At 44.7% G+C, this 25,302-nt stretch overlaps 1 protein-coding gene across 2 annotated transcripts in view; it reads left to right on the top strand.

Annotated features, from left to right (window-relative positions):
* The first annotated feature begins 2,082 nt into the window (after positions 1 to 2,082).
* GNB1 (guanine nucleotide binding protein (G protein), beta polypeptide 1) overlaps positions 2,083 to 25,302 on the top strand; it is a 45,052-nt gene continuing 21,832 nt past the window's right edge. For both annotated transcript variants that reach the window (XM_015417956.1, XM_015417955.1), the window contains exons 1-5: positions 2,083 to 2,136; positions 9,824 to 9,931; positions 17,848 to 17,886; positions 21,344 to 21,450; positions 24,592 to 24,655. In XM_015417956.1, coding sequence (XP_015273442.1) covers positions 9,875 to 9,931; positions 17,848 to 17,886; positions 21,344 to 21,450; positions 24,592 to 24,655 — 267 coding nt within the window. In that variant the 5' untranslated portion in view covers positions 2,083 to 2,136; positions 9,824 to 9,874. The remainder of the gene's footprint in view (positions 2,137 to 9,823; positions 9,932 to 17,847; positions 17,887 to 21,343; positions 21,451 to 24,591; positions 24,656 to 25,302) is intronic.

Here is a 25,302-nt window from a genome sequence, read left to right as displayed (position 1 = left end):
TTATTTTTTCCTGGTTCTTTTTTCACTCTAAATGTAGACGTCTAAACAACTGTTGTTAACCTAGTCAAACAATTCAAATATCTGGGAGTCCTCTTTCAGTATAATAATAGGTGGGCGGGCCAGAGGAAACAAGTAATAAACCTGGCTGAGTGTAGCCTGTCCACAATTGCTAGGTTTTCTATGTGACGGGCAATCAGTTTGTCCCCGCGTGCACTGTGCAAGTTTTCAACGCCAAAGTTGCATCCCAAATACTTTATAGGATCCCTGTCTGGATTGACTCCTTTAATCAACTTGTTGAGCAGATCCAGGCAATGTTTCTGTGGTGTATCCTTGGAGTGCCAGATTGCGTAAATTATGCAGCCATGTGCTTGGAGACAGGACAGCACCTCCTAGAGACCATAGCTTGGCTATCGACCTTAAATTTCTGGTTACTTCAGAACAGAATCTGAGAGCTGTGTCTCGTCTGCTGCCGCCGGACTCATTTACATCTAATTGGTCAACCGCAGGACTGAGGAAAATGCAATCTATTGGAATCTCCTTTGACTCCCTGCTCATGTTAGGCGGATTTCAAATATTTAGAACTTTGAGGCAGAGGATCCTTGACACTGAAAAACAAACTCTCTGTTCTGGTATTACCCGATCCCCTCTGAAGTTCAATATAACATCAGGACATGGGCTTATAATAAGCTGCCTATTTTTTACAGCTTACAACCCCATCATTAAGACAAGTTTATATGCTTGCACGCTTCAACGCTTTACCATCTGCGATCCTTTATGGTAAATTTGCAAATGTCCCCTATCCTGAAAGGACCTGTCTATGTAGTAGCAGGAAAACAGAATCGATGACCTGCATCTTGTTTAGTTGTGAAGTCTACAACAAAATATAGGATATTCTAATCAGCCCCCTTTGATCAATAGGCACAGTTGCCCAGAAGAGAGACTAGTATCCTTCCTTCCGTCAGTTCTCCGCCCTCATATTACCTTTGCCATGGCAAGGTTTCTCTCTGTTGCTATGAGGGTTAGAGAATATAAGGTTAAAGCTCTGGTGGGATTATTGTCTTTGTATATTTTAAAATTGTGGTCTTTATGATTTTTTTTTCCTTTTTTAATCTATGGCCAATGAAGGTTTTGGCTGGCTGACTGACTGAAGTAGGTTTTTTCTCTATATAAAACCTCCCTCAACCCATTTTAAAATACAGAAAAGTGACTGAGAAGGAAAGACCTATCTCTTCTTAAAGAAATAGGAAGTAGGTAACAAAAACTCTTGAGAGTTTTGTTGAGTTGCGTTCTGAATTTCTTAGGGTTGGGGACATGGCTCAGTGAAAGGTCTGTTGTCATTCTGACCACCAACGTATTATTTTTCAGCCTTCAGCAACATATTATTTGACAGTTCTACAAAGGCAAGCATGCCCTCCTGTAAGTGGCATCTTTCTTACTTTGAGAGGGCCCCCTTGCTTCTCGGCCTTGCAGAAGCAGATACCCTATGCTTTTCTGTATAACTGTGTTTGAAAACTTCTTTCCCGTTACTGGGTGTGACTGTAGTCTCTGTTTAATTTCACTTGAAACAGAATCTGTAACTGGAGCTGCTATCCTATTGGGGTTCCAGGATAAAAGCCAATAACTGTTCTTGAACATGCTTCACATACATTTATATCTCAGCAACATTGCTAGGGGTCTGTTGATATGAAACAGTTTATTTAAATTATTTATAGCTAACTTGAATTTTGTAGTTGGCAGTAAGTTTTTTTTTCCTTGTTGCAGTTCTGTTAAATTTTTTCAAATGCTTTGCCATTATTTGGCAATATTTAACTTCTTAGCCAGACGTTAAGGTTGGGGTAGTGAGCGTATATTCAGATTCTGTGTCTTGTTCCAGCTTACTTCTGTGTGACCTTTAAAGGCATTATTGTTGTTGTAGTTGTTGTTAAATTGGGGGGATGGGAGCAGGGAACGTGTGAGTGAATCAAATGCTGTGATTTAGTGGGTGGAAAATACCTGCCCAAATACATGTAAATTTGTATTCACATCTTTTGAATATTATCAGTTTGGAGCTTTAACATACTGATCCAAGTTTCTTTTTCTTTCAGCAGTTACATGTTTGACTGTAGAAGTTGGCTTTCCACTGTACTGAGAGCAAATGTAAGTCTGGAAAACCTTTAGTGCTGACCCACAGATAACATATTTTAAATTATTTTTCCGTAGACTGTGTAAATGGAATAGGGCATGGGCATTACTGGAAATGGGGCCTTGGTTGCATTGCTTTTTTATTCTCCTTCCTTGAACTCTAAAAGGTTCTGCCCAGGTTGGCTCCAGTAAGATGCAGATTTATTTATTTTTTAATGGGTTGAAATCTTATTGAATAATATAATGTGCAGCCGCTTTAAAAACGTTTTAAAAACGCAGGAAGCAGAGCCAAGGGCGAAGACAAACACAACTGCGTTTTGTCTGTGTTGGACAAGACATTGCAGTACTGACAAGGACTACTGTGTGGCCTCAGTGCCAGCAATTAACATTGGCCCATGCTGCTGTCTGTAGTCCAAGGTTGGCCTCAGCCTGACCCTGCCAAAGAACATTCCATTGCAACAGAACCTGGTCTTGGAGCTTGTTCAGACATCACAGAGAGTCAGGAGAGCAGAGAGCACAAGTGAAGTGACTTGCCATTTTCACTTTTCACTGCAGGCGCATGGGCTGCATTACATATGCTCTCGGTGCCCGCCTGTCTCCTTGCAGTGGGGAAGATGTGCAAGGAAAGACAAAATACAGGGGAAAAAGAGGAACTGTGAGTTGCTTGTGCATCGAGCCTTTCTGCTAAGTGTTATAACAGTTCAGCAAACTCCAAGGCAAGGCCTGATTTGCTCTTGGTTGGGTCACAGAGTTTAAAAATAAACAATCAGAGGTGCAAAATCACAATGTTGGTGTTTCATGGCAAGAAGCAATATTATTGCAGGATAGATCGGAGTCTAGCAGGTAAAGCATGCGGATGTCAGAAAATTAACTTTACTCTTCATTTCCAAGTGGACTTGCATTCTTTCAGCACGTTCACTTCATCGGACATAGAAAGGCGTAGCTTTGTTCAGGATTGCACTGTCAGTATCCTAATCAAAAAGACTGGTGTGTACGCTCTTGGCGTATTTGTGAAGGTGTGGCAGATACTGGCTTCTTGTGCAGTTTTGATGACACGCTAGCATTTTGCACGCTTGTGCTTTGTGTGCGACTTGTCTTTTCGGTGAGCCACTCTTGGCATATTGGGATTAGTAAAGGAGTCCCTCTCTCCCTCCACCTGAGTGTTGCTGAGAGCCAGAATGAGAGAGAGCCCTGTTGCTCTTCCCAAGTGTTGAAGATTGAAATCAGGCAGAGATTTCTCCTCGATAGCAATGTGGCTAGATACAAAATGAAATTTTAAAAGACGTTAAAAGGTTCTAGCGTCGTCTTTGGGGTAGCCTGAAGAAACTTGTGCACACATGCCCAGCCCATTCCGGCTATGCATCCTTGTTTTACCATAGTCTGCTTTTCATCTGAGAAGCTGACCTGCTCAGTTTTGGCTTTGTCAAGAACACTGGAGAGGAGGGAGAGTGATGTTTCCAGAAGCCACGCATGTTTCCTCTGAGCTGTTCCCTCTCCAGTAAGTTGTTGTTTTACCAGTTGTTGAATAAGGACATAGTTGAAGCAGAAGACATCCTTTTATTTATAGAAAGTGTTTATACTCTGCTTTTCGGTTAAAAAAACAAGCTTTCAGGACAGCTCTCAAAGAAAGCAACCTGGGTCAACTAGGGCAGTAAAATCAGTTTCTAACAATAAAAGTACGATGATGATAAAACAGTAGACTTGTGTGTTAGTGGAAGCAGCAAGAAACAAATCAACCAAGCCATTAAGGCCCATGAGAACAGAATGGTCTTGACCTGGTCACTAAAAGGCAACAAGGTAGGAGCTAAGTGATTGTCCTTGGGGTGGGTTTGCGGGAGAGGGTATTTCACATCCAGGACAGTCGCCACCTGCCTAACCTCCGAAATTGGGTATAGGCCTTCATAGAGGCCAGGTCAGTGTACGTGTGCTGATGTGTAGGCCACTGATCAGTAAGAGGATTTGAAGTTGGACAATAGATTAGAAAGGCTTCTGTTAATCAGGTGACCTTGCATGAAGCAGCTTTTCTCCTTCTGGTAGTCATGATGATACCAGTCATCTTTTAATATGGCTTGTGGGAAATTCGACAATCCTGCCAAAAATTTATTGCATTGGAAGCTGTGATTCCACCTGGGTATAAAATACTGCCGCAGTCTCCCATTATAACAGTTTGGATGTTTGTGGAGGGGAAAGCATAATGTGGCACTCCAGGTTGGAAGGTGATATTTTGCCCTCCACAACGACGACATGGAAGTGCAGTACCTGGGTCTGCACAGGAGTGAATGGTAGTCATTCAGTTGTGGGGGGGGGGGTGATACGCATGGGAATACGTTTGGATTGGAAGCAGAACTTACTGCTTTCCGTGGTGACCCCGACTTTTTAAGGACAGAGACGACGCCTCTGTGGCTTAGTCACACTGTAGTGTATTGGGAGGGAGAAAGAAGGTTTGGGACTAGTTAACAAGCTTGCGTAAAAGAAGGTAAGGCAGGAGAAAATGTTAAGTCCTGTTCCAGTTTGCAGGCACCTTGACTTTGTTTTCCTGTTAACTCCCGTCAGCCCGTGTGTTAACCTCATTCACAGTTAGCCAGACACTGATTCTTGGCTGATTACGAAATTCGTTATAAGCACTCCTGGGGTAAAGAGAACCTGGGGTTTTGTGTGCCAGTAATAGAGAGCTCATGTGGAACAAGGACATCTAAAATTGCTGCGTTGGGACAGTGAGGTCAGGAAGCAGGCTTTCCCCCTCGTCTGACAACCTTTGGAAGACCTGGGGAGACCGGTAAAACAGGGACAGGGTAGTCTTGTGCTGCAGTGTCCGTTCTACAGGGGGCACCGCAGCAATTGGAAAGCAGCAGCGTCTCGGTGAGCATGCTGTTGTATCATCCCTCTGCCTGGAGCTATGGAGACTCCGAGTGAAGAAGAAAAAGAAGAGGAGGAGGAGATTGGATTTATACCCCGCCCTTCACTACCCAAAGGTGTCTCAGAGCGGCTTACAATCTCCTTTCCCTTCCCCTCCCCACAAGAGACACCCTGTGAGGTAGGCGGGGCTGAGAGAGCTCTTGACAGAGACGGCTCTTTTTCAAGAACAGCTCTTATCAGAACTATGGCTCGCCCAAGGTCACCCAGCCAGGTGCAAGTGGAGGAATGGGGAATCAAACCCGGTTCTCCCAGATTAGAGTCCGCACACTTAACCACTACACCAAACTGTCTCAAACTGGCTGAAGGGCAGGGTATAAATTCAATCTCCTCCTCCTCCATCATCATATTTCTTGTGTCCTTGAATGCTAAATAAGCAGCTCCACTAAGTGAGCAGTTGAGTGTATAGTGAGCAGTTCTCGAAAGAGCTTTCTCAGCCCCATCACAGGGTGTTTGTTGTGGGGAAGGGAAGGGAAAGGAGTTTGTAAGCCGCTCTGAGACTCCGAGTGAATATGCACACAGGGCTATGCTTGCAGGGGCTTTAAGCCGTGCCACTCCTACCACTGGACTGGCCCTGATGTGCCGCTGTTGGCCCCATCGGTCTCATTTAAGGTATTAGCATCTGTGGAAAAAACCAATACCTGGTTTGGCCTTAAAAATCTCTAGAGCAGGAGTGGTGCTGAGGTGTGCAGTAAGGTTCTACTGCAACAACTTATATTGGGCATCAGAGAACTGGATCATATGGAGCTGTCTATATCCCATGTTGTGTGGGACCAGGACCATCAATATTGGCACTTGATGGTTCCCTAATGTTGAAGCCCCACTCCCTGGTATTCCGAAACAATAGACTCCTCTAAGAAGAGCAGAGTTAGGTATGAGTTAAATGGACAGTTATGTAGGTTTCATCTTAACTGGATCTGAATGAGTAACCAAGCTCAGCCAAGAGATTATAAGGCTTAAAAATGACACTGAAACCAGGAGACTGGCACTACAGATCGGGGCCCATGTGAAAATTGTACCAGGCGCTTTTGAAATTGAATTGGAGGTTTGCAAGGAAAGTATCCTGTAAGCTCTGGGGCTTTGTGGAGAATGTGTACGATCTAGTTGCTTCCTTCTCCCCCTTCAGTAACTGAAAGGTGGCATAGTTTCAGAGGGTATCTGTGTTGGTCTGCAGTAGAACAGCTGGATTCGGGCCCGGTGGGGCCCCCTTAGAAACAAACAAGATTGGGGGGGGGGGGCAGGGGAATAAGTTTTTGAGAGTCAGAGCTCTCTTCATCAGATATGGATTGGAAGGCGACAGGGTTTTTTTTTTGCCCAAGCCAAATTTCATCAAAACTCAAACTCTGTAAGGGCTTAATTTTGACTTAATCAGAATTACGTGGCTGATGCTTATTGGTTTCATGGATGAATTGTAGAAGGAACCAGTCTCAGAACTTGTGCTTCAGTTAGAAAATTCCCACTGGTGAAATCAAGACAGTAAGGAAGTATTCTAAGCAGTGCTAGGACTGGTCGTTTTGCTTACTTCGGCTAGAACGGTTGCATCTTCACTTGGTTTAAAAAAAAAAAAAAAAGTGGGTTAGCTAACCTGTCAGGAGAATTTGAGGTTGTAGTGGGGAGTTAGGTGGGGGGAGAAGCTGATGGGAGTGTGCATTGGGCGGGGGGGAGGAGTCGCAGGGATGGCTGGGACCTGTCAACTCAACCTTACGAACGTTTTGGTACATGGTTGGGAAACTTAGCGGATCCCGTGACTCCTCCTGTATAGGAGCAGAATGCCTGCTGCTGCAAAGGTCTATCTTGGACCTTCCCCTTGGCAGTTTGAGACCCAAGTGCCTCGTGATGGAGTGAGCTCCCATCTCTGGCCCCAGCTCCTGCCAACCAAGCAGTTCAAAAGCAAGAAATTGCAAGTAGATAAATAGGTACTGCTTCGGTGGGAAGGTAACAGGATTCCGTGTGCCTTGGTGTCTAGTCATGCTGGCCGCATGACCACGGAAATGTCTTTGGACAGCGCTGGCTCTTCGGCGTGGAAATGGAGATGAGCACCACCCCCTAGAGTCGGATTTGACTGGCTTTCGAGCAAGGGAAACCTTTACCTTTACTGCAAGGCAGAAGGTTACAAGCTAACTACGTCTCTCCCTGCTGCCTGGGAGGGGTTATATAAATGGTCTCCAATGCAGTACTCTTTATGCTAAATAACAGTGTCCATTCTGTTTTGAATGGATTTTGAAAAATTGATCACTCCAACTCTGTTCACTGAAGTTTTTTTGTTTCTTTCCCCCCAGTTTCTACCATTATACTTGAAGGGTTAAGTTATTTTTATGGGGATTTTCTAATTATATTTACTTTCCTAATTATATTTACTTTGCCCTGACCTGGATAGCCCAGGCTACCCCAGTCTCAGAAGCTAAGCAGGGTCAGCCATGGTTACTACTTGGATAGGAGACCACCAAGGAAGTCCAGGGTTGCTACTGAGAGTCAGGCAATGGGCAAACCACCTCTTTACCTTGAAAATCCTACATGATCACCATAGGTCGGCTGCTACTTGACGGCGGGGAGGAAAGTACGTGTGTGTATACCTAGATTGTCAAGTGTAGTAAGCCCCTTGTATCCATGTTTATGCTACTTAGAGGTGTCCTAAACTGAGCTTCTGATTTCAGAACAGCCTGCAGTCCTAATCCAAACTCTGTGGCGAGGGTTTTTAGTTTCCTGGAATAGTGCTTTTTTGTCCTATGACAACTTAAGGTTAAACGGTGCTTTTAAATGCAGAACCAAAATTCCTCCCATATCACCTGTGAAGGGGCATAAATTGCTTTTCTGGGCCGATGGTGATCAGTGTATAGAGAGCAACAATCTTGTCTCTTTGCAGGAATGGAAAGACTTCAGGAGCTAGGTTGCCTGGGAATCTGAAACATTTTTCCAGCCTTCTGGTATTGCAACGTGGGTGGTATTTCTGCCCAAAATAGGCACTTTTGCATAACCTCTTCTAAACTTAAATCTTCTCTCTCCCCACCCCCATCTGATGTTTTTGCATCACAGGCTCGCTGCCAGCCCTGCACACTTGTGCCAGTAAGACCATCACCCCCTTTGCCTCAATTGAGATGTAGGCTGGTGAGGATTTGGGGAGGGGGGGGGGAGAACTGAGTGTCCTCAGTTTAATGGCCTTGATCAGAATAAAATTGGGCAAGCAAAACTGAACTCTCCTTGTCTTTGGTGTTCTGTTCCTTGAAGATGAGGAGTGGAAATGCTCGCAAACTGGTTCCAGGTTCCAGAGGGCTGTTCTCAGGCTTGTTTTGTGAGGGGACTTGGGTTATCAATCCCTTCGGCTGGACTACCACAAGACAGGACAGAGTTCAGGCACTTAGAGTAATAGGGCAGAATCATGCAAGTACTGTTTTTCAGAGTCAGCTTTGGAGACTGTGCCATGGTTTCTTGTGATGCTGAGGAGGGAGGGGCAGGGCTTTTTTTGTAGAAAAAGCCCAGCAGGAACTTATTAGCATAATAGGCCACACCCAACAGCAGGAACTCATTAGCATAATAGGCCACACCCATGACAGCACAGCTCATTGTCATATTAGGCCACACCCCCATGTTACCAGAAGTGTGCTCATCCAGCCACACCCACCTTTTGCTTCTTATTCTGTTTACCTTGTTTGTTGTCAACACCCAGGGCCTTTTTTTGTAGCAGGAACTCCTTTGCATGTTAGGCCACACACCCCTAATGTAGCCAATCCTAATGAGTTCCTGCTGTTGGGTGTGGCCTATTATGCTGATGAGTTCCTGCTGGGCGTGGCCAACTTGGAAGCCAGCCGGAAGTCTGTTCCTGTGCGTTCCTGCCCAAAAATAGCCCTGGGGAGGGGTGACAGCTGGCTTTAAGAGAGGTGCACAGTTGCTTCAGAACATCGCCTATTGTTTGGAATCTCCTATTGTTAATGTCTTCCCTGATATTTTTTTTTTTTAAATCCTTATGTTGATTTGTGGAGCAGCAAGGGATCTCAAAAGTATTACAAACCGTAGCCTATGACCAGGGCTACGTGTTTGCTGCAGTCAGATGGGGGTGTGGTGATCAGCTCCTGAAATTCTTGGCCTTCATTTAAAAACATTTTTTCTATATAAAAAACAACCTCTCTTAATCTTAAAACGGTAGAAAAAAGTCTACAGTATTGCCCATTTGTGAAATACAAACATCTACATTATTTGGTTTCTTAATTAATTATGTATTTCTCCCTCACACAAAATAAAATACACATGAGATATGAAGTCAGGCACTTTATTTTCTGTGATATGACTGTATTAATGATCTTTTTAAAGTGTGCGGTCTAACACCCTCTTGAAGTTTGTAATTCCAAAGCACAGCAAATGGCTTTGTATTTTTAACTTTTGAGAGTTCCTTTAAAAGTATCTTTCCAGCCTTTATGTTTGCAGAGATTTTCTGGAAAGCATGTGGGGAATTCCTGCCATAACCTCAGGAACAAAAGGACTGAACAGATTTCCTGTGGTAATTTGGCTGAAGTGCAACACCTTTCATAGCTCTTCCCTTCCTACCACCAAAATCAGAATAAGCTATGCAAATTAGGAGGAAATAAGTACAGGTCACAGAGTAAAGTTTTCTTAGTTTGCATTGAAAGTACTTTGGAGCAGAAAAAAATTATTTAATGAAAAACATAAAACAGTTTTGTCTGTGTTTTAAGCCTTTATATTTCTGTCTCTTAGTCCGTAAGGCTTTATGTGTGTTTGTGTAATGTTTAAGCAACTGACCTCACCATTTTGGTTTCTCTCTCTCCTTAATTTCCAGATTTTTGAGCAACTGAGGGGTGTCAGAGAAGTACACCTTTAGCACGGGAAGATGAGTGAACTTGACCAGTTACGCCAGGAGGCGGAGCAACTGAAAAACCAAATCAGAGTATGTAGTTCCGCCATGAGGTTCTGTCTTGTTTTAAATCCGAGGCTGGGTTGGTGTACTCTCTTAGTACTAATGTGCATGTATCTACTGCCGCTTCAAAACTTCTGGGTTGTATTTTCAGCACCTGCCCTATTCCACCTTTTTTGTTATTTACTTCTTTCGCTGTTTCACTGTGATTAGTATAGTGTAGTGCAAGTCCCAGTCTTGTGCAGACGTCTACGTTCGTTTGTCCTCGATGCTTTGGTCTAGGAAGAATAGCATGTAACATGCACAGTGATTTACAGTCTTGAGGCTTACAGCCCTAATGCTCTTATTTCAGAAGTCGGCATAATCAGGCTTTGTGGCTTGCAAAAGAGAAGGGGCTCCGCAGGAAGTCTCTTTCAGGAGCCCTCCGGACTACAGGCACTGCAGGCCGGCATCCAGACAGGCTGGAGAGTTCTAATCAAAGCGTGAACTCAGTCCCACCAGCATCCACCACTTCTTGGCCCTTGACCCACTCCCGCTTAGGGCTGCCAGGTTTTAATGCTACAATGATAGCGGGGTAGAAATCTTCCATTAAGTTAGCAACTCTTTGACCTCTTTGGTTTCGTCTCTTATTACTCGTCCACTTCCTTTCTGCCAATAACATTATTGCTTATTTGTTTCCAGGCTTCGTATGAAGGTAGCCTCAACCCTATATTCTCTTTGGCTCCACCACCCACTATTCACACTTTTCAAGCAATTGTCAGCTTCCTTTTGCCACCCAGTCTCTTGATTGTCTTCTCATACATTCCTTCTTTATCCTAAAGTGCTGTGGAATTTCTCCAGAATTTGCTTTTTCCTTTGCCTTGGTTCCCCCTCTCCTCTGCCATTTTTCTGGAAGCCCCTTCCACAGTCTGTTGCCTATTGCTCTATGGAGGAGTGAAAAAATTAATTGGAATCAACCCATTGTGTAAGGTTAACATTGAAGGTGAGGCAAGCCAGCCTGTGGGACTAAGTAGTCAGAGTGCTGGCAAACTGGATGTTAGCTTTCCAGACTGGTGATAATAGTTGAGAGACTGTCTTTTCTTTTTTATTTGGAGCAGTCTCAAAGGAATAGGTGTCTGAATGAGTTTTACCTTTCCCGCCCTGCAGTCTCATGCCTATGACAATGCTATTTAAATGTAAATCCACTGTTAAAAAAACATTATCATGAGCTAATATGATTCTTTTTTGTGTGAATGGGTTCCCTCGCAGACACTTCAGAAGATAGGTTAAGCCATATTATTTGCAGTCATGGCACATAATAAAAGTCTACAGTGTAAATAAGTTTGATTTCTTTCCTCGTAGTCAAAAGCATGTGCAAACAAATAAAACTAGGTCATCTTGTCAAATTAGCATTAAAGTTGTAGGTCATGTACATGTACATATACAGTGTTTTCACTGTATATTTACAAAACAAAGTTGGGACCCAGTGGCACCTTTAAGTCGAACAAAGTTTAATTCTGGGTATAAGCTTTTGTGTACATGCACACTTCTTCAGCTACATTGAAACAGACTTTTGCTAACCCTTACTTATAGGCAGGGGGAGTTAGTTGCCAGGAAGGATTGATTGGAGTCGATACATAAGCAACTGAGCGATAAGTATAGCTAAGATTGGATTAATACAGTTGATAAAACCTGTGAGTAGCAGCAAATGAGCATACAGATAATAAATGAGTTAACAAACAGATGTGAGAAGTGAGTGACTTTGTAGTGAGATAAAGAACCCAGTATCTCTGTTAAGCCCTAGGGGTTCCATTGTCCTGAACATTGTAATAACTTGTAATTCAGCAATCTCCCATTTTAGACAGCTACTGTGAGCCCCCCCTCCCCCGGGAGAGTCCTGGGGGGTTGAAATGTTTTCCTACAGGTTTCTCAGTTTTGTGATGTTGATGTCAGATTTGTGGCCATTTATCTTTTGGTGTAGGGTTAGATCTGTTTGCCCTATGTAGAGAACTGAAGGGCATTGTTGGCATTTAATGGCATATACAGTGTTAGAAGATGAGCAAGTGAATGAGCCTGAGATGGTGTAGTTGGTGTGACTGTTGTCTGGGTGTATGTGGCAGCATAGTTGGCATCTGGGTTTATTGCAAGCTCTGGTACCAGTGTCCAGACTAGAACAGGAGATTGGTGAATTGCAAGTTATTACAACACTCAGGACAATGGAACCCCTAGGACTTAACAGAGATATCAGGCTCTTATTTCACTACACATACTCAGTACTTGTATCCGTTAACTCTTTTATTATCTGTATGCTAATTTCCTGCTATTCACAGGTTTTGCCAACTGCTTTAATCCAATCTTAGCTATACTTATCACTTAGTTACTTATGCATCTTGACTCTAATTAGCCCTTCCTGGCAACTAATCCCCCCACCTATATGTAATGGTTGGTGACTCTATTCGAGTGTATCTGAAGAAGTGTGAATACACATGAAAGCTTATACCCAGAATCAAGCTTTGTTGGTCTTAAAAGGTCCCACTGGACTCAAACTTTGTTCTGTTGCTTCAGATCAACACAGCTACCCAACTGTATATTTGTGTTTGCCTTGACTATATGGCTTATGGCCTTTTTTGTTTTCCTGCCAGGTTGTACCACCCCATGTGAGAAGTAACTTTTCAGAGGGGTGGCTTCAGTGTAGGTCCCTTATGTTCAGTTTCTGAAAGGTGTTTTATGAAACAAGACTCTAAATGTTTGTTTCCCCCCTCCTCAAACTTCGTTGGCAACCATAATAGTGTAAATAAACTAGGAAAACATCTGACCCTGCAGACTTTCTGTAAATAAAAGGCCTTTGCAACTTAGTAGTGAGGGCCTCGTCAAACTGAATTTTAGCTTTCTGAACTGTTGACAATAAATATCAAGAGCCCGTTTTGCGGGGAGGGTGGGGTAAGAATCCCAATAAATAAATAAAAATAAGTAAGAGAGACTGCCCCCCTTTTAAAGTTTTGGAGTGCAATCAGTTACCAGTAGGAGCTCAGCAGCTTCTTGACTGTCAGTGGTAGCATCAGCAGGGACGGGGAAATGGCTCCCCCAGAATTCTTAAGCCTCCATGGTCTCCTGCGACAATATGTTTACATTCACATCCCCTTTTTCATGAGGACTCAGGACGTCAAGTGGTTAAGAAGAGCAGAACATACCTTTATCTGTTTTTATTGAAACGTGTTATGAGATTATAACTTTAACCTGTCTAGGTTATAGCCAAACAGGTTACTATACTGTTTGGCTATATGAGATTATATAGCTATATGAAATTATAACTTTAACCTGTCCAGGTTATAGCCAGACAGGTTACCATACTGTTGAAGTGTCTCCCTTTCATTATGGGCTGAGGAGTCTAGAACTCTGCACAGACGCAGCCTAGGCCATGCAGCCTCAAGACCAGTGTTCCCTCTAAGCTGAGTCAGTGTGAGCTAGCTCACAGTTTTTTAGCCTCCAGCTCACAGATTTTTGTCTTAGCTCAGGAAGGGACGGCTCCAGAGCAAACTAATTGATGCAGCAGCCAAATCTCTTGCTCACAACTTTAATGCCAGTAGCTCACAAAGTAGAATTTTTGCTCACAAGACTCCACAGCTTAGAGGGAGCACCGCTCAAAACCCGTGTTATGATCAGAAGCCTTTAAGTAAACCAGCGGTCTTTGGCCTGTGGATTGGCCCCATCGGATGCGTCGCCAAGCCTTTATAGAGTTTCTTTAAAAAAAAAACCCAAAACACAAACGTTGTTTTTGGATGTATTTGCTGCTAGTCTTTATGCATAGAGAAGAAAGGCGCTACGCATCCTGCCTCTTATTGCACACGCACTGAGAAGACCAGCAGGTAGTGAGATGAGGTCACTCGGTGAAGCGGATTCCTTTTTAACAAAGGTGGGGCTCCTTTTCCTGTCAACATAACATAAGAACATAAGAGATGCCAATGTTGGATCAGGCCAAAGGCCCATCCAGTCCAACACTCTGTGTCACACAGTGGCCAGAAATACCAGGGGCCATCAGGAGGTCCACCAGTGGGGCCAGGACATTAGAAGCCCTCCCACTGTTGCCCCCCCCAAGCACCAAGAATACAGAGCATCACCTGCCCCAGCCTGTGAGTTCCTATCTATACCTTGTGGTTAATAGCCACTGATGGACCTCTGCTCCATATGCTTATCTAATTCCCTTTTGAAGCCGTCCATGCTTGTAGCCGCCGCCACTTCCTGTGGCAGTGAATTCCAAGTGTTAATCACTCTGTCATGTTATTTCCTGTTACATGCATACAACTCAGTGGGTTCCTTGCTGCTGCCTGGGCGTTGAAGGATGGGTCTTGGGTCTGGAGATGTTGAAGATCACTGAGCTGAACTCTCCCTACAAGCCAGAATGACTAAACAGAGGCTATCATAGGTCACATGATGATAGACAAGAGTCACTGGGAAAGCCAGTTGTGCTAGGAAAAGTTGAAGGCAGGAGGAAAAGATGAAGACCTAACACGAGATGTATCGGTTCCATCAGGGCCCTCGGTTTGCAAGACCTGAGCAAGGCTGTTAACAGTAGGACGTTTTGGAGGTCATTAATTCGTAGGGTCACCATGGGTTGGAAGTGGCTTGACTGGCACTTAATGCACCCGCATGTGCGCGCACACACATAGGCGTACATTACGAAGGCTTTTTTAAAAACCTGTTTCGTATGCAATGTAAAATTTTGTTGACACAGACTGGAGCAGAGTAAGAGTGATTTGTTGGAGGAGACTTGGGTCGAGAGGATATAGGAGTAAAAGCTTGGAGTCTGTGAAGCTAAATAAAGCCCTCTTCTAACCATTATAACCCCGAGTATATTCTCCAAAACAAGCCTATGTAATTATCGTAACATCTTACCCCACCCCCTCGTGTAAGCTAAATAAAATAACTTAATGTGAAATCCATCCGCATAAATGATGATTGCGGAACATGCCACAAATTATTCAGCCATTGTATACATAACTAGCTGAAGAAATTAATATCCATGTCTTCCGGCCTTCATTAATTTTAAATTTCTTTAAACATAATGAAAGGTTTTGGCTCCAGCAGGGAGATTTTCTGTATTTTGCTTTCCTGTGCGGCTGTCTGTTTAAAGTAAGAGCAAAGACACGGCACAGCTTGAGGTACATTGAGGAGAGACTAGAGTTCAGCAGAGGTTCTTGAGCGGGTGGGGTTTTTGGTTTCCGTGTCTAATTGTGAGGTGACCTATGCAGAAATTGACTATAAGCACAATTCACAGTAAGCATCTCCTGCAAAAGCACCAGTGAACTTAGTGGGAGTTGGGCAAGGAAGCTGAGAGTTGGAAAGTCCATTTTGCGTGGTGCTTGTGATGTCTTTGTGTGATCCACCTCGTCCGTTCCTCGGTAACTTTGTGCTGCATTTGTCCCAACATCCCATTGATGCTTGGAGGTTCTTTATGTCAGGGCAAAGAATATGACATTCATAGAGAGGCAATAAAGGTAATGATTGCCTAAGATGCAGTGGTTTGCACTGTTTTACCACATTTATCTTTGTCTCTTGATAAATAATGAAACCCGTCCTTTTACTGACAAGGCAAGTGCAATCTGCTGATGTCTCCCGTTCTCCCCCCCCCCTTTTAAGGAATCATTCCCATAGAGTGGAAATTAAAGAATTGCAGTTAGGAGGCCAAAAATACTTTTGAGCCATTGCTTAGAAAGCTGAATTTATGTCCAGGAATACATGGTTCACGTATAGGTTCTAGCTCTGAGGATAGAGCCAGTTTGGTGTAGTGGTTAAGTGTGTGGACTCTAATCTGGGAGAACTGGGTTTGATTCCCCACTCCTCCATTTGCACCTGCTGGATGACCTTGGGCAAGCCATAGTTCTGGCACAGCTGTTCTTGAAAAAGAGCCGTTTCTGTCAGAGCTCTCTCAGCCCCACCTACCTCACAGGGTGTCTTTTGTGGGGAGGGGAAGGGAAAGGAGTTTATAAGCCACTCTTTGAGACTCCCTTGGATAGTGAAGGGCGGGGTATAAATCCAATCTCTTCTCTCTTCTTCTTCTTTTCACATTAAGTAGTGAGTGATATCCTTCCATGGTAGCTACACTCAGGTCTCACAACCAGTGTTCCCTCTAAGCTGAGTTAGTGTGAGCTAGCTCACAGGTTTTTAGCCTCCGGCTCACACATTTTTTGTCTTCGCTCAGGAAGGAGGGCTCCAGAGCAAGCTAATCTATGCGGTAGCCAAATCGCTTGCTCACAACTTTCATGCCAGTAGCTCACAAAGTAGAATTTTTGCTCACCAGACTCCACAGCTTAGGGGGAGCATTGCGAACAGCTAATACGTTTTGGCCGTTTGTGTGTTGGACTGAGGAAACCCAGGTTAGAACACCCACTCATGCATGCGCCCTCGGCCTCACCTTCCTCACAGGTTGATTGTGAGGATAAAATGGAGGAGGGGGGAAGCCTCTACATGCCTTCCTGAGCCTCTGGTGAGGGGAAGGTTGGAGATAAAACTGATAAACGCCTTGTGCTTGAGCTTCTACATGTCACCGTTTATCCAAACACAGGATCACTAGAGGACAGAAGAGCTGAGAATTCCCAAACATTCCACCCATTTAAAGTCCTGGTGGTCACAGTTTCGTGACGACTGCTTGCATCACCATAAGGCGTCCCGTAAGTTTATTTGCAGCAGCGCACGGCAGTTAAGATAGAATACTGAATTGTATTCTGTTAAGCTGCGTAGAAGTCTGTTGTGGCACACTCCCTGGTGGTTGCAACTGTAAAGAGATACAGTTTGGGAAGGAGACTTAATTTATTGTATATAAAATATTGTATAAATGAGGACAATACAGCTTTTATGTACTTTGCGATGTTTGGATCTGTGCCCAGGGACAGGGATTTCACACAGAGATTATCCTGCTTATAGCCTTTGTGAGATCTTCATGTCCGTTACGTTTTCCATAATTATGTTTCAACTAAAAACAGTAGAGTTGACTGAGAAATACAACTTGGCAATTGTTTCTAGACAACTTAAGTCACTGTGGATGAAACAGGCCCTCTTTCCCCATGTGCTTCTCCCCGAGGACATGTTTTCTACTGGAAAAATTAGAAAGGACTCTTCCAAAATGTTTTCCTTATTACAGGTTTAAAATATTGTGCTAGGCTCTCCATCGCTCTCTTAAAAGATGTTCTGTTAACTATGTAAGGTAATACATAATGTTGTATGGTGACACAGGGTAAAAAATTGTTAAAAAATTGTCTCTTTCTAGCTTTGGTTACAGCAGGATGTATTTTCTGAGCTGTGATACTTTTGTTTATTACAATGCTGATGACTTCCATTTTCAGCGTTTAGCTTTTCCTAGCTGAAAATGGTTGGGGGGGGGGGAGAGAAAGATGTCAAAGGGGGTGGTTCCATTTCTACTCATTTCTGCTGCAAATTCCTGGTGGATTATAAATTGTAGCCTATTCAAGATGTCCTCTTCTGAAGTGTCCTTGCATTTTCATGAGTTCTTTGTCATGCTGATTGTCCCTCACTGCTTTTAAGTGGTTAAGACGCAGAACTGCAGGCTGTGGAAGGTCGGTAGTTCAGCAGTTCGAGACCCGACTGCTGCAGTGAGTTCCAGCTCCTGCCAACCTAGCAGTTCAAAAGCAAGAAATTGCAAGTAGATAAATAGGTACCACTTCGGTGGGAAGGGAACAGCGTTCCGTGCACCTTGGTGTTTAGTCATGCTGGCCCCATGACCATGGAAATGTCTTTGGACAGCGCTGACTCTTCGGCTTTGAAACGGAGATGAGCACCACGACCCTAGAATCGGACTCGACTGGCTTTCAAACAAGGGAACCTTTACCCTTACCTAAAAAAGGATCAGCTAGGCATCTTCATTTCTTAAAAAGACCTCCTTTGTAGTGGTATTTTTAATGTCCTCAATTTCCCATTCTCTGACATGATCTCTCTTAATTTTCCCTTTTTTCCAGGATGCTAGGAAAGCATGTGCTGATGCTACATTGGCCCAGGTAAATTTCTTTCTTATCCCTATTTTAAACAAGGTCAAAAGCATTATCTGCTGTTTAGGAAAGCAATTAATTATTTTTAAAGCTACCTATTAACTTTTCTCAAAGGAATATGTCTCGAGGTATTACGTGCACCCCTTGTTACATTCTCTCAACAGCAGGTAGTCCTGCCTACGCAGTAATAAATTCTGCTCAGGTAAGCCTCATTTACCACTGAGTAACATCTGGTTCACACAGGCAGGGGAATGGGGAAGTAATGGTAGCAGGCTCCTGAGGTGCTAGAATGAACTGTGTCTCTTCGGAGTACAGGTGGTGGGTCTCCAGCTTTGTGTCAATACAAAGGTCCTGCCCCCTTCTCTTTGCTTGCTGTTTTGGTTTTCTGTTTGCAGGAAGTTTATAACATAAGGCTGCACCAGGCTGAAGTGGTGCAGTCCGTTGCTTTATTCTCTTGCATGTATGAACCAGGCCTAAGGGCCATTTAACCATGTTACTGGTAGGGCAGTATAATGCTGTTTATCTTTCAATCATGGCTTGTGGGCTATTACACGCCTGAGTGTATATTTTGCCTCCTCCCCCATACTTCCCCTATATCAACACCGATCTTAATCCATATTAATGCTGACCGGTATATACTGTTAAAAGAGACTCAGTCTGCTTTAAAATGGAGGTTGTCAGCAAAACTGGTGAAAGTTGGAATCTATCTGTTAGCCATGGTTGTGGGAATGGGAGCACAATGTATATGCTGGTACACACTTAATATTGGATGTAGGGGTATGCCCGTGTCTGAAGTTGAATAGAAATGTAATGCTAGAACTATGATGTACGTGTCCAGAAACATTTCCTCTTCTTGGAGTTACCAGGCCTCTATGTGGCAGAAGGTTCTTTCAAGCTTCATAACAGATATTCTCTGTTACTCCTTTTATCTTGTTTGTATGGCCTTCAGCAGCTTGGAAAGTCAGTCTTCAAAGTGAGAGGAGCTTCCCAGTTCCTGAAATTCTGTTTGGCTCGAATGATAAATTGAGCCAGGGGGTCCTCTCCTGCCCATCCAAGCTTAAACCGCCCTTCTGAGGGGGAGCAGTGTAGTTGCAAAGCGAGGCAGCCCAGAGTGGAGAGAATTCTTGCAGGTCGTCCCTTCATCTTACTTTACTCCTCCCATCCCTACCTTCCAGTGTATCCTGGGAATTGTAGTTCCAAGACACCTTACTTTTAATAATCAGGCATTCTCAGTGCTACAGTTCTCAGAATGTATTCAGTGAGGGAGCAAGCAAAACGGAGCAACTGCGGCAAGGCTGCTCTCTTCTTTGCCGCCGCCATCACATCCCTCTCCTGCAGCACAGGTGAAAGAAAGGAGGAGGAGGGATTTGGGGGGCTCCTAGCATCCTGTAGCACCTCTTGTGACATCATTGGATGTGCCATGGTGCTCCAAGCTCTTGAACAGCTCAGATTGCAACTCAGATCAAACAAGCTGTTATGATTGATTTTATCCTCAAATAACTCTGTTTGTTTGAGCTAGAGTCTGACCTTGTGAGGGAGTTCACCCATCTCTAGTTCATTGGAGTCTTAATATCATGTTGTGTATGTTGCTTTTCCAGCAGTAGCATTCACACGATTAAAAACTGCAGTTTTTATTCTGAATTTGAACAGTAGCCTGATGCCTCTGGGACCCGCAATGTGAAGGCCGTCAGAAATTTTTTTAATGCAGTGGATCAGACCACCCCATAGACTGAGATGGGCATGAAGCTGTTATTTGGAACAGTTTTGAGTTCAGCTTTACCTTGCTAGCCTGCTGAGCTGTGGTTTGTGGTGTTTCTTTCCCCCAAAGCTGTATGTATATGTGTGAGAGAGAGTTGCCATGGTAGCAGTTGTGGATCTAGATTTAACCTCCTAAACTTTTCTTTGCTTCAAGCTGTGAGGCCCTTTTTGCATCAGGTTCCATGGGAAATGCTTGTCTTTGACAGGCTCACAGGGAAAAAAATTGCTGAATGAATAGTTTCCATATTTTACATATGCTTGTAATAAAGACTGGCAAACTTCTAAGAGCTGTACTGCATACGTACAGCCGAGAGAGGCAATCGTGTAGGAATTCTAAATCCAGAAAACAGCCTGTGCCCTGCTAAGCTGCCTTGACAGTTTTCGAGAGGAAGCAGGGATTTTTTGCCCACGTGCTTTAGCTAAATAGTTTTGTTATGCTGACATTAAAAAAGAGGGGTGTGATCGAGAGAGTAAGGGAAACTTTTCAGAATTTCACTGTGGCATGGCAAGCAGACAAACTTTTAACACTGTTTGGCCACATAATGGGAGGAGGACATTTCTTTTGGCCACTGTTCCTCCTACAAAACCCTACACACACACACACACACACACACACACACACACACACACACAAAGAATGATGAGACACCTTACAGACTACCACATTTATCGTGGCATAATCTTCCCCACGGGCTAGAGGCCACTTGTGCCAAGTGCATGATGCTTCAGTGGGTAGAGGGAGTGGATGGAGGAGAGAGAAAAACGTATTTAGGAAGTCAAGCCGAAAGGCCAAGCTTTGCAAGAGTTGTGTGCTGTGCAGAGCATGAATGAAAGTGAGATTCTGTCAAGAGTGAAAGGTAATAGTCCCAGCGGGGTTGACCTGCTCCAAACAGTTGACAAATAGGCAACCTTAAGAACATAAGAAGAGCCCTGCTGGATCAGAGCAGTGGTCCATCTAACCTGTCATCCTGTCTCACACTCTGACCTTTTTCTAGCTCTGCAATGTCCTTTTTGAGATACAGGGACCAAAAGAAAGAAAGAAAACCACCCTGCTCAGCAGCTCTCTCCTGGGTTCTTTGTCCCGGCTCGTGTCTGCTTCTGCCTGGGAGGAGCCTTAACAGTTCAGAGGCCCACAGCTCCCACCTCCCAGCAGCGACACCGGAGGGTGGGGCCTGCAGTCAGCCCCAGGCAAACAGACCTTGCTCACTGAGCAATGGACCAGACAAAAGACCCAAACGGACCCAGGACAAAAACGCCACTTTCCAGCAGGCACTCGCCCTCAAACCCTGTCCTCTCACGAAGCAATCTCCCCAGTAGTTTAGCAGTTTAGGAAAGGCAAAAAAACCCAAAACCAACCCACACCATTCACCGTCTCAGTAGCTCTCTCTTAGGTTCTTTATAGGGTATATATGAAGTTGCCTTATACTGAATCAGACCCTTGGTCCATCAAGGTTAGTATTGTGTCTGCTCAGACTGGCAGTGGCTCATATCATAGTTCTATCATAGCTAGTTGGCTACTAGGGAAGAGCATCACAGTCATGCTTTTCTGAATTTGTCGGGGGTGTGTGTGTTTAGTTTATAGAAGAAGGATGCTATTTTATGTGTGTTTTCTGAAATAAGAGTAGCACGGTTAAAAAATTTCCTCAGTTACGTGATTTTTGTGTGTGTGGTTTAAGCTTACAACATGTACTATTAACCTCCCTTTCAGATCACAGCCAACATTGATCCAGTGGGTCGTATTCAGATGCGCACTAGAAGAACACTGCGGGGACACTTGGCTAAAATTTACGCAATGCACTGGGGGACCGATTCCAGGTGAGTTCGGGTTCATTATGTTTTTGTTTACTGCCGGAACCACCAGCGTCTGCTTTTACATTCTTCCCGTCTTGCAAAGGGTTCGGGGCGGCTTTTGTGCTTCCTGGTCTATCATTCCCATAACCACCTTCTGGGCAGACTGAGAAGTGAAGCTGAGAGGAGTGAATGAAGGGAAAACACACGGGCACTGTTCTTCGTACTCTGGTGTTTGTCCAGAATAACCCATCATCAAATGCTCTTGCTGATGTCTTTTCCCTACCTTATTCATTTATTATTTATATGCCTCCCCCCTGCGGCACTTACAGAATAGTGTAAACAAGAGGCTTGTCCTTGCCTCAAGTAGTTTACAATCCAGATTTAGACTGGGAGGAACAGGAGAGGCCAGAGAGAAGGTTTTGAGGTTCTGTTGCCTTTGCCATAAAACGGAAGGGAGATTATTTCCATTTTTGTGCAAGGACCGTGGCAGTGACTTCATAGGAAGTGTCGTAATCCAAGCTCCTACTCCAGAGCGGAGTGAATTTAGCAGTCTGTGTTCTCTCCCTCCTTTCTCCTCTGCTGGCAGCACAGCTGAAATGCGGCTTCAGAAATGCACTGCTGCCATTTTCTCCTTGCGTGAAAGGGGGGGGGGAGATGTGGTAACAGAAGAATTCTAAAGTTAGGCAGCTCCTTGTGGCCGCTCTTAAATTATTTTCTGAATTCCCAACAGCTTAACTATTCAGAGATCCAGGGTTTTCAGTGAGGCCTGAACAAAACGAATGAGAATTTATGGCATTGGCTGCCATGATACAATCCATTTCCTCATAAGATTTTCCCCCTATTATATAAATGTTTCTCCCCCGCCCCCCACAGTATAATCCAACCATTTGCATTTAGCTTTCCTTCCCAGCCTCTGGGTTTTCTCTTCTTCATTTCAATTTGTGACTTCGTCTGCTGCTGATGGGAATCAGCAGAAATTACTGGAGGGAGTCTTTTTTTGTTTTAATCTAATGAGAACAATCTGATTAATCCACTTGAGCTTGTTTATACAAGTTAAATAATCTGTGCTAAAGTTAAACGTCTTACAGAATCCCAGCTCTCTATATCCTTAAGACAAGAATAGAACAGGCCTGGGTATACAGGTGTGTCAGCAGTGCTGCCGTATTAGACTTCCAGCAGAATTCTGTTTGTCACATGCTGCTGCTTGGTCAGCCGTCACACCAAGAACCATTTTGATCCATTGACTAGGGGTAGATCTTGGGGTTGAGGTCCTTACATAAGAACATAAGAGATGCCAATGTTGGATCAGGCCAAAGGCCCATCCAGTCCAACACTCTGTATCACACAGTGGCCAGAAATACCAGTGCCATCAGGAGGTCCACCAGTGGGGCCAGGACATTAGAAGCCCTCCCACTGTTGACCCCCCCCAGCACCAAGATGACAGAGCATCACTTGCCCCAGAGTCCCTATCTACACCTTGTGGCTAATATCCACTGATGGACCTCTGCTCCATATGCTTATCTAATTCCCTTTTGAAGCCGTCCATGCTTGTAGCTGCCACCACTTCCTGTGGCAGTGAATTCCAAGTGTTAATCACTCTTTGGGTGAAGAAGTACTTCCTTTTATCCGTTCTAACCCGACTGCTCAGCAATTTCATGGAGTGCCCACGAGTTCTTGTATTGTGAGAAAGGGAGAAAAGTACCTCTTTCTCTACCTGCTCTTTCCCATGCATAATCTTATAAACCTCAATCATGTCACCCCTCAGTCGTCGTTTCTCCAAGCTAAAGAGCCCTAAGCGCTTTAACCTTTCCTCATAGGGAAAGTGTTCCAACCCCTTTATCATCCGAGTTGCCCTTTTCTGCACTTTTTCCAAAGCTATAATATCCTTTTTAAGGTGTGGTGACCAGAACTGCACACAGTATTCCAAATGAGGTCGCACCATTGCTTTATATAGGGGCATTATGATATTGGCTGATCTGTTTTCAATCCCCTTCCTAATAATCCCCAGCATAGCATTGGCCTTCTTTATTGCAGTCACACACTGTCTCGATGTTTTCAGTGACATTCAACATTTACCTCAGCTATGAATCCCGTGGGCAGTTTCAGTGGTGGGTATCCAACCGTCCATTGGCAGAGGTTTTCCTTTGCTCCTTTCCCAGGGTTGTAGTATCCCTGTTGGAGGACCAAAGGGCCTGGTCCGTGGGCTGTAGAGAAGTAGAGTCATGGGGACGAAACTGACCCCCGTCCTCTGTGGAACAGGAAGGAGGAGTGGTTTCACCCCCTCGTCCTTCCGTGCAGCTTTGATTTGATTTGATTTGATTTGATTTCCGGTCCGCCCTCCATTGCACCGCAAGGCTCAGGGCGGGTTACAACCAATGTTCCCTCTAAGCTAGGGAGACTTGTGAGCAAAAATTCTACTTGGTGAGCTCCTGGCATTAAAGTAGTGAGCGAGCAATTTGGCTACTGCATAAATCAGTTTGCTCTGGAGCCCCATCGTTCCTGAGCTGAGACAAAGAAAGTGTGAGCTGGAGGCTAAAAAACTGTGAGCCAGCTCACACTAACTCAGCTTAGAGGGAACACTGGTTACAACAATATGGGAATGATCTTTCCAGGGGTTGGGAGGGGCAGCAGGAACAGAGGAAAAATCAAGGCAATTCTGTGTTCGGAGCATGGAATAGCAGGATATGGGCCACTGTCCTGGTTTCCCCATTTGTGGAACACGGATTCCAGCCAGTGTTCCCTCTAAGCTGAGTTAGTGTGAGCCAGCTCCGTTTTTTAGCCTCCAGCTCACACATTTTTTGTCTTCGCTCAGGAAGGACGGCTCCAGAGCAAACTAACTGATGCAGTAGCCAAATCGCTCGCCTTTAATCCCAGTAGCGCACAAAGTAGAATTTTGCTCACAAGACTCCACACCTTAGAGGGAGCATTGATTCCAGCTACTTAATGTAGTGACGACACCGCAGAACAGAGACAGGAGAGCTTTTTTTTTTCCATATGAAAAAATGCCATACGAATGATTTAAAGGAATACATACCAAAATCTTTAGAGAGACAGAGCTTAAGGCTTCTAACTGAAACCAGTGCTTTATCTTAGTGTCCATCTGACATGTGTTTTCTTTACCTCATCATCTCTTGTCTTTTTCCTCCCCCCCCCGCCCCTTTCCAGGCTTCTCGTTAGTGCATCACAGGATGGCAAGCTTATCATTTGGGACAGCTACACCACAAACAAGGTGCGTGCCATTAGCATGCTTCTGCTACTTAATTACAGCCGGACTGAAACAGGAAAAACAAACCGAAAGGCAGAAACCTTTAGGAGGGAGTCTTTGAATGCACCTTACAAGGAGGACCGTGGATAGGGCAGGCATCAGCCACGGCTCAGTATTAGCTGCAGAGGTCATTTCGGGGGGGATCGCGGAGGATCGCAGTTCCCCCGGGTGAGGTAGGGAGCGGGGCACATGACGAAGCCCCGCCCCCTGCTTCCGGCCGCCCCACTTCCGGCCCTCATTCAGCCAGGAGGAGGCAGGAGAAGAGGGAGGGTAAGTTGCTTCCTCCCTGCTGCTCCCAACCCCTGCCTGCCTGGGGCCAGGGAGGGCCTTCACGGGGCTTCCTTGCACTCCCGCCGGCCTTGCAGGTCCACCGCCAGGCCCCTCATGGGGCTCAGCAGTGGAGCTGCAAGGCCAGCGGCGGCTGCCGGGACCATTGGGGGCGGGGGGTGTGGCCTTATGACACACTTCCGGTGATGTCAGGGGGTGTGGCCTTATGACACACTTCTGGTGATGTCAGTGGGTGTGGCATATGCTAATGAGTTATGCTAATGAGTTCCCCTAGTTCTTTTTCTACGAAACGACCCCTGATTAGCTGCTTTGGGAGGCAAGAC

Source organism: Gekko japonicus, unplaced genomic scaffold (genome assembly GCF_001447785.1).
Source record: "Gekko japonicus isolate JY-2015 unplaced genomic scaffold, Gekko_japonicus_V1.1 scaffold893, whole genome shotgun sequence".
Taxonomy (NCBI): Eukaryota; Metazoa; Chordata; class Lepidosauria; order Squamata; family Gekkonidae; genus Gekko; species Gekko japonicus.
Note: the sequence above shows the minus strand (reverse complement) of the source record. Positions and strands in the feature narration are given on the sequence as shown.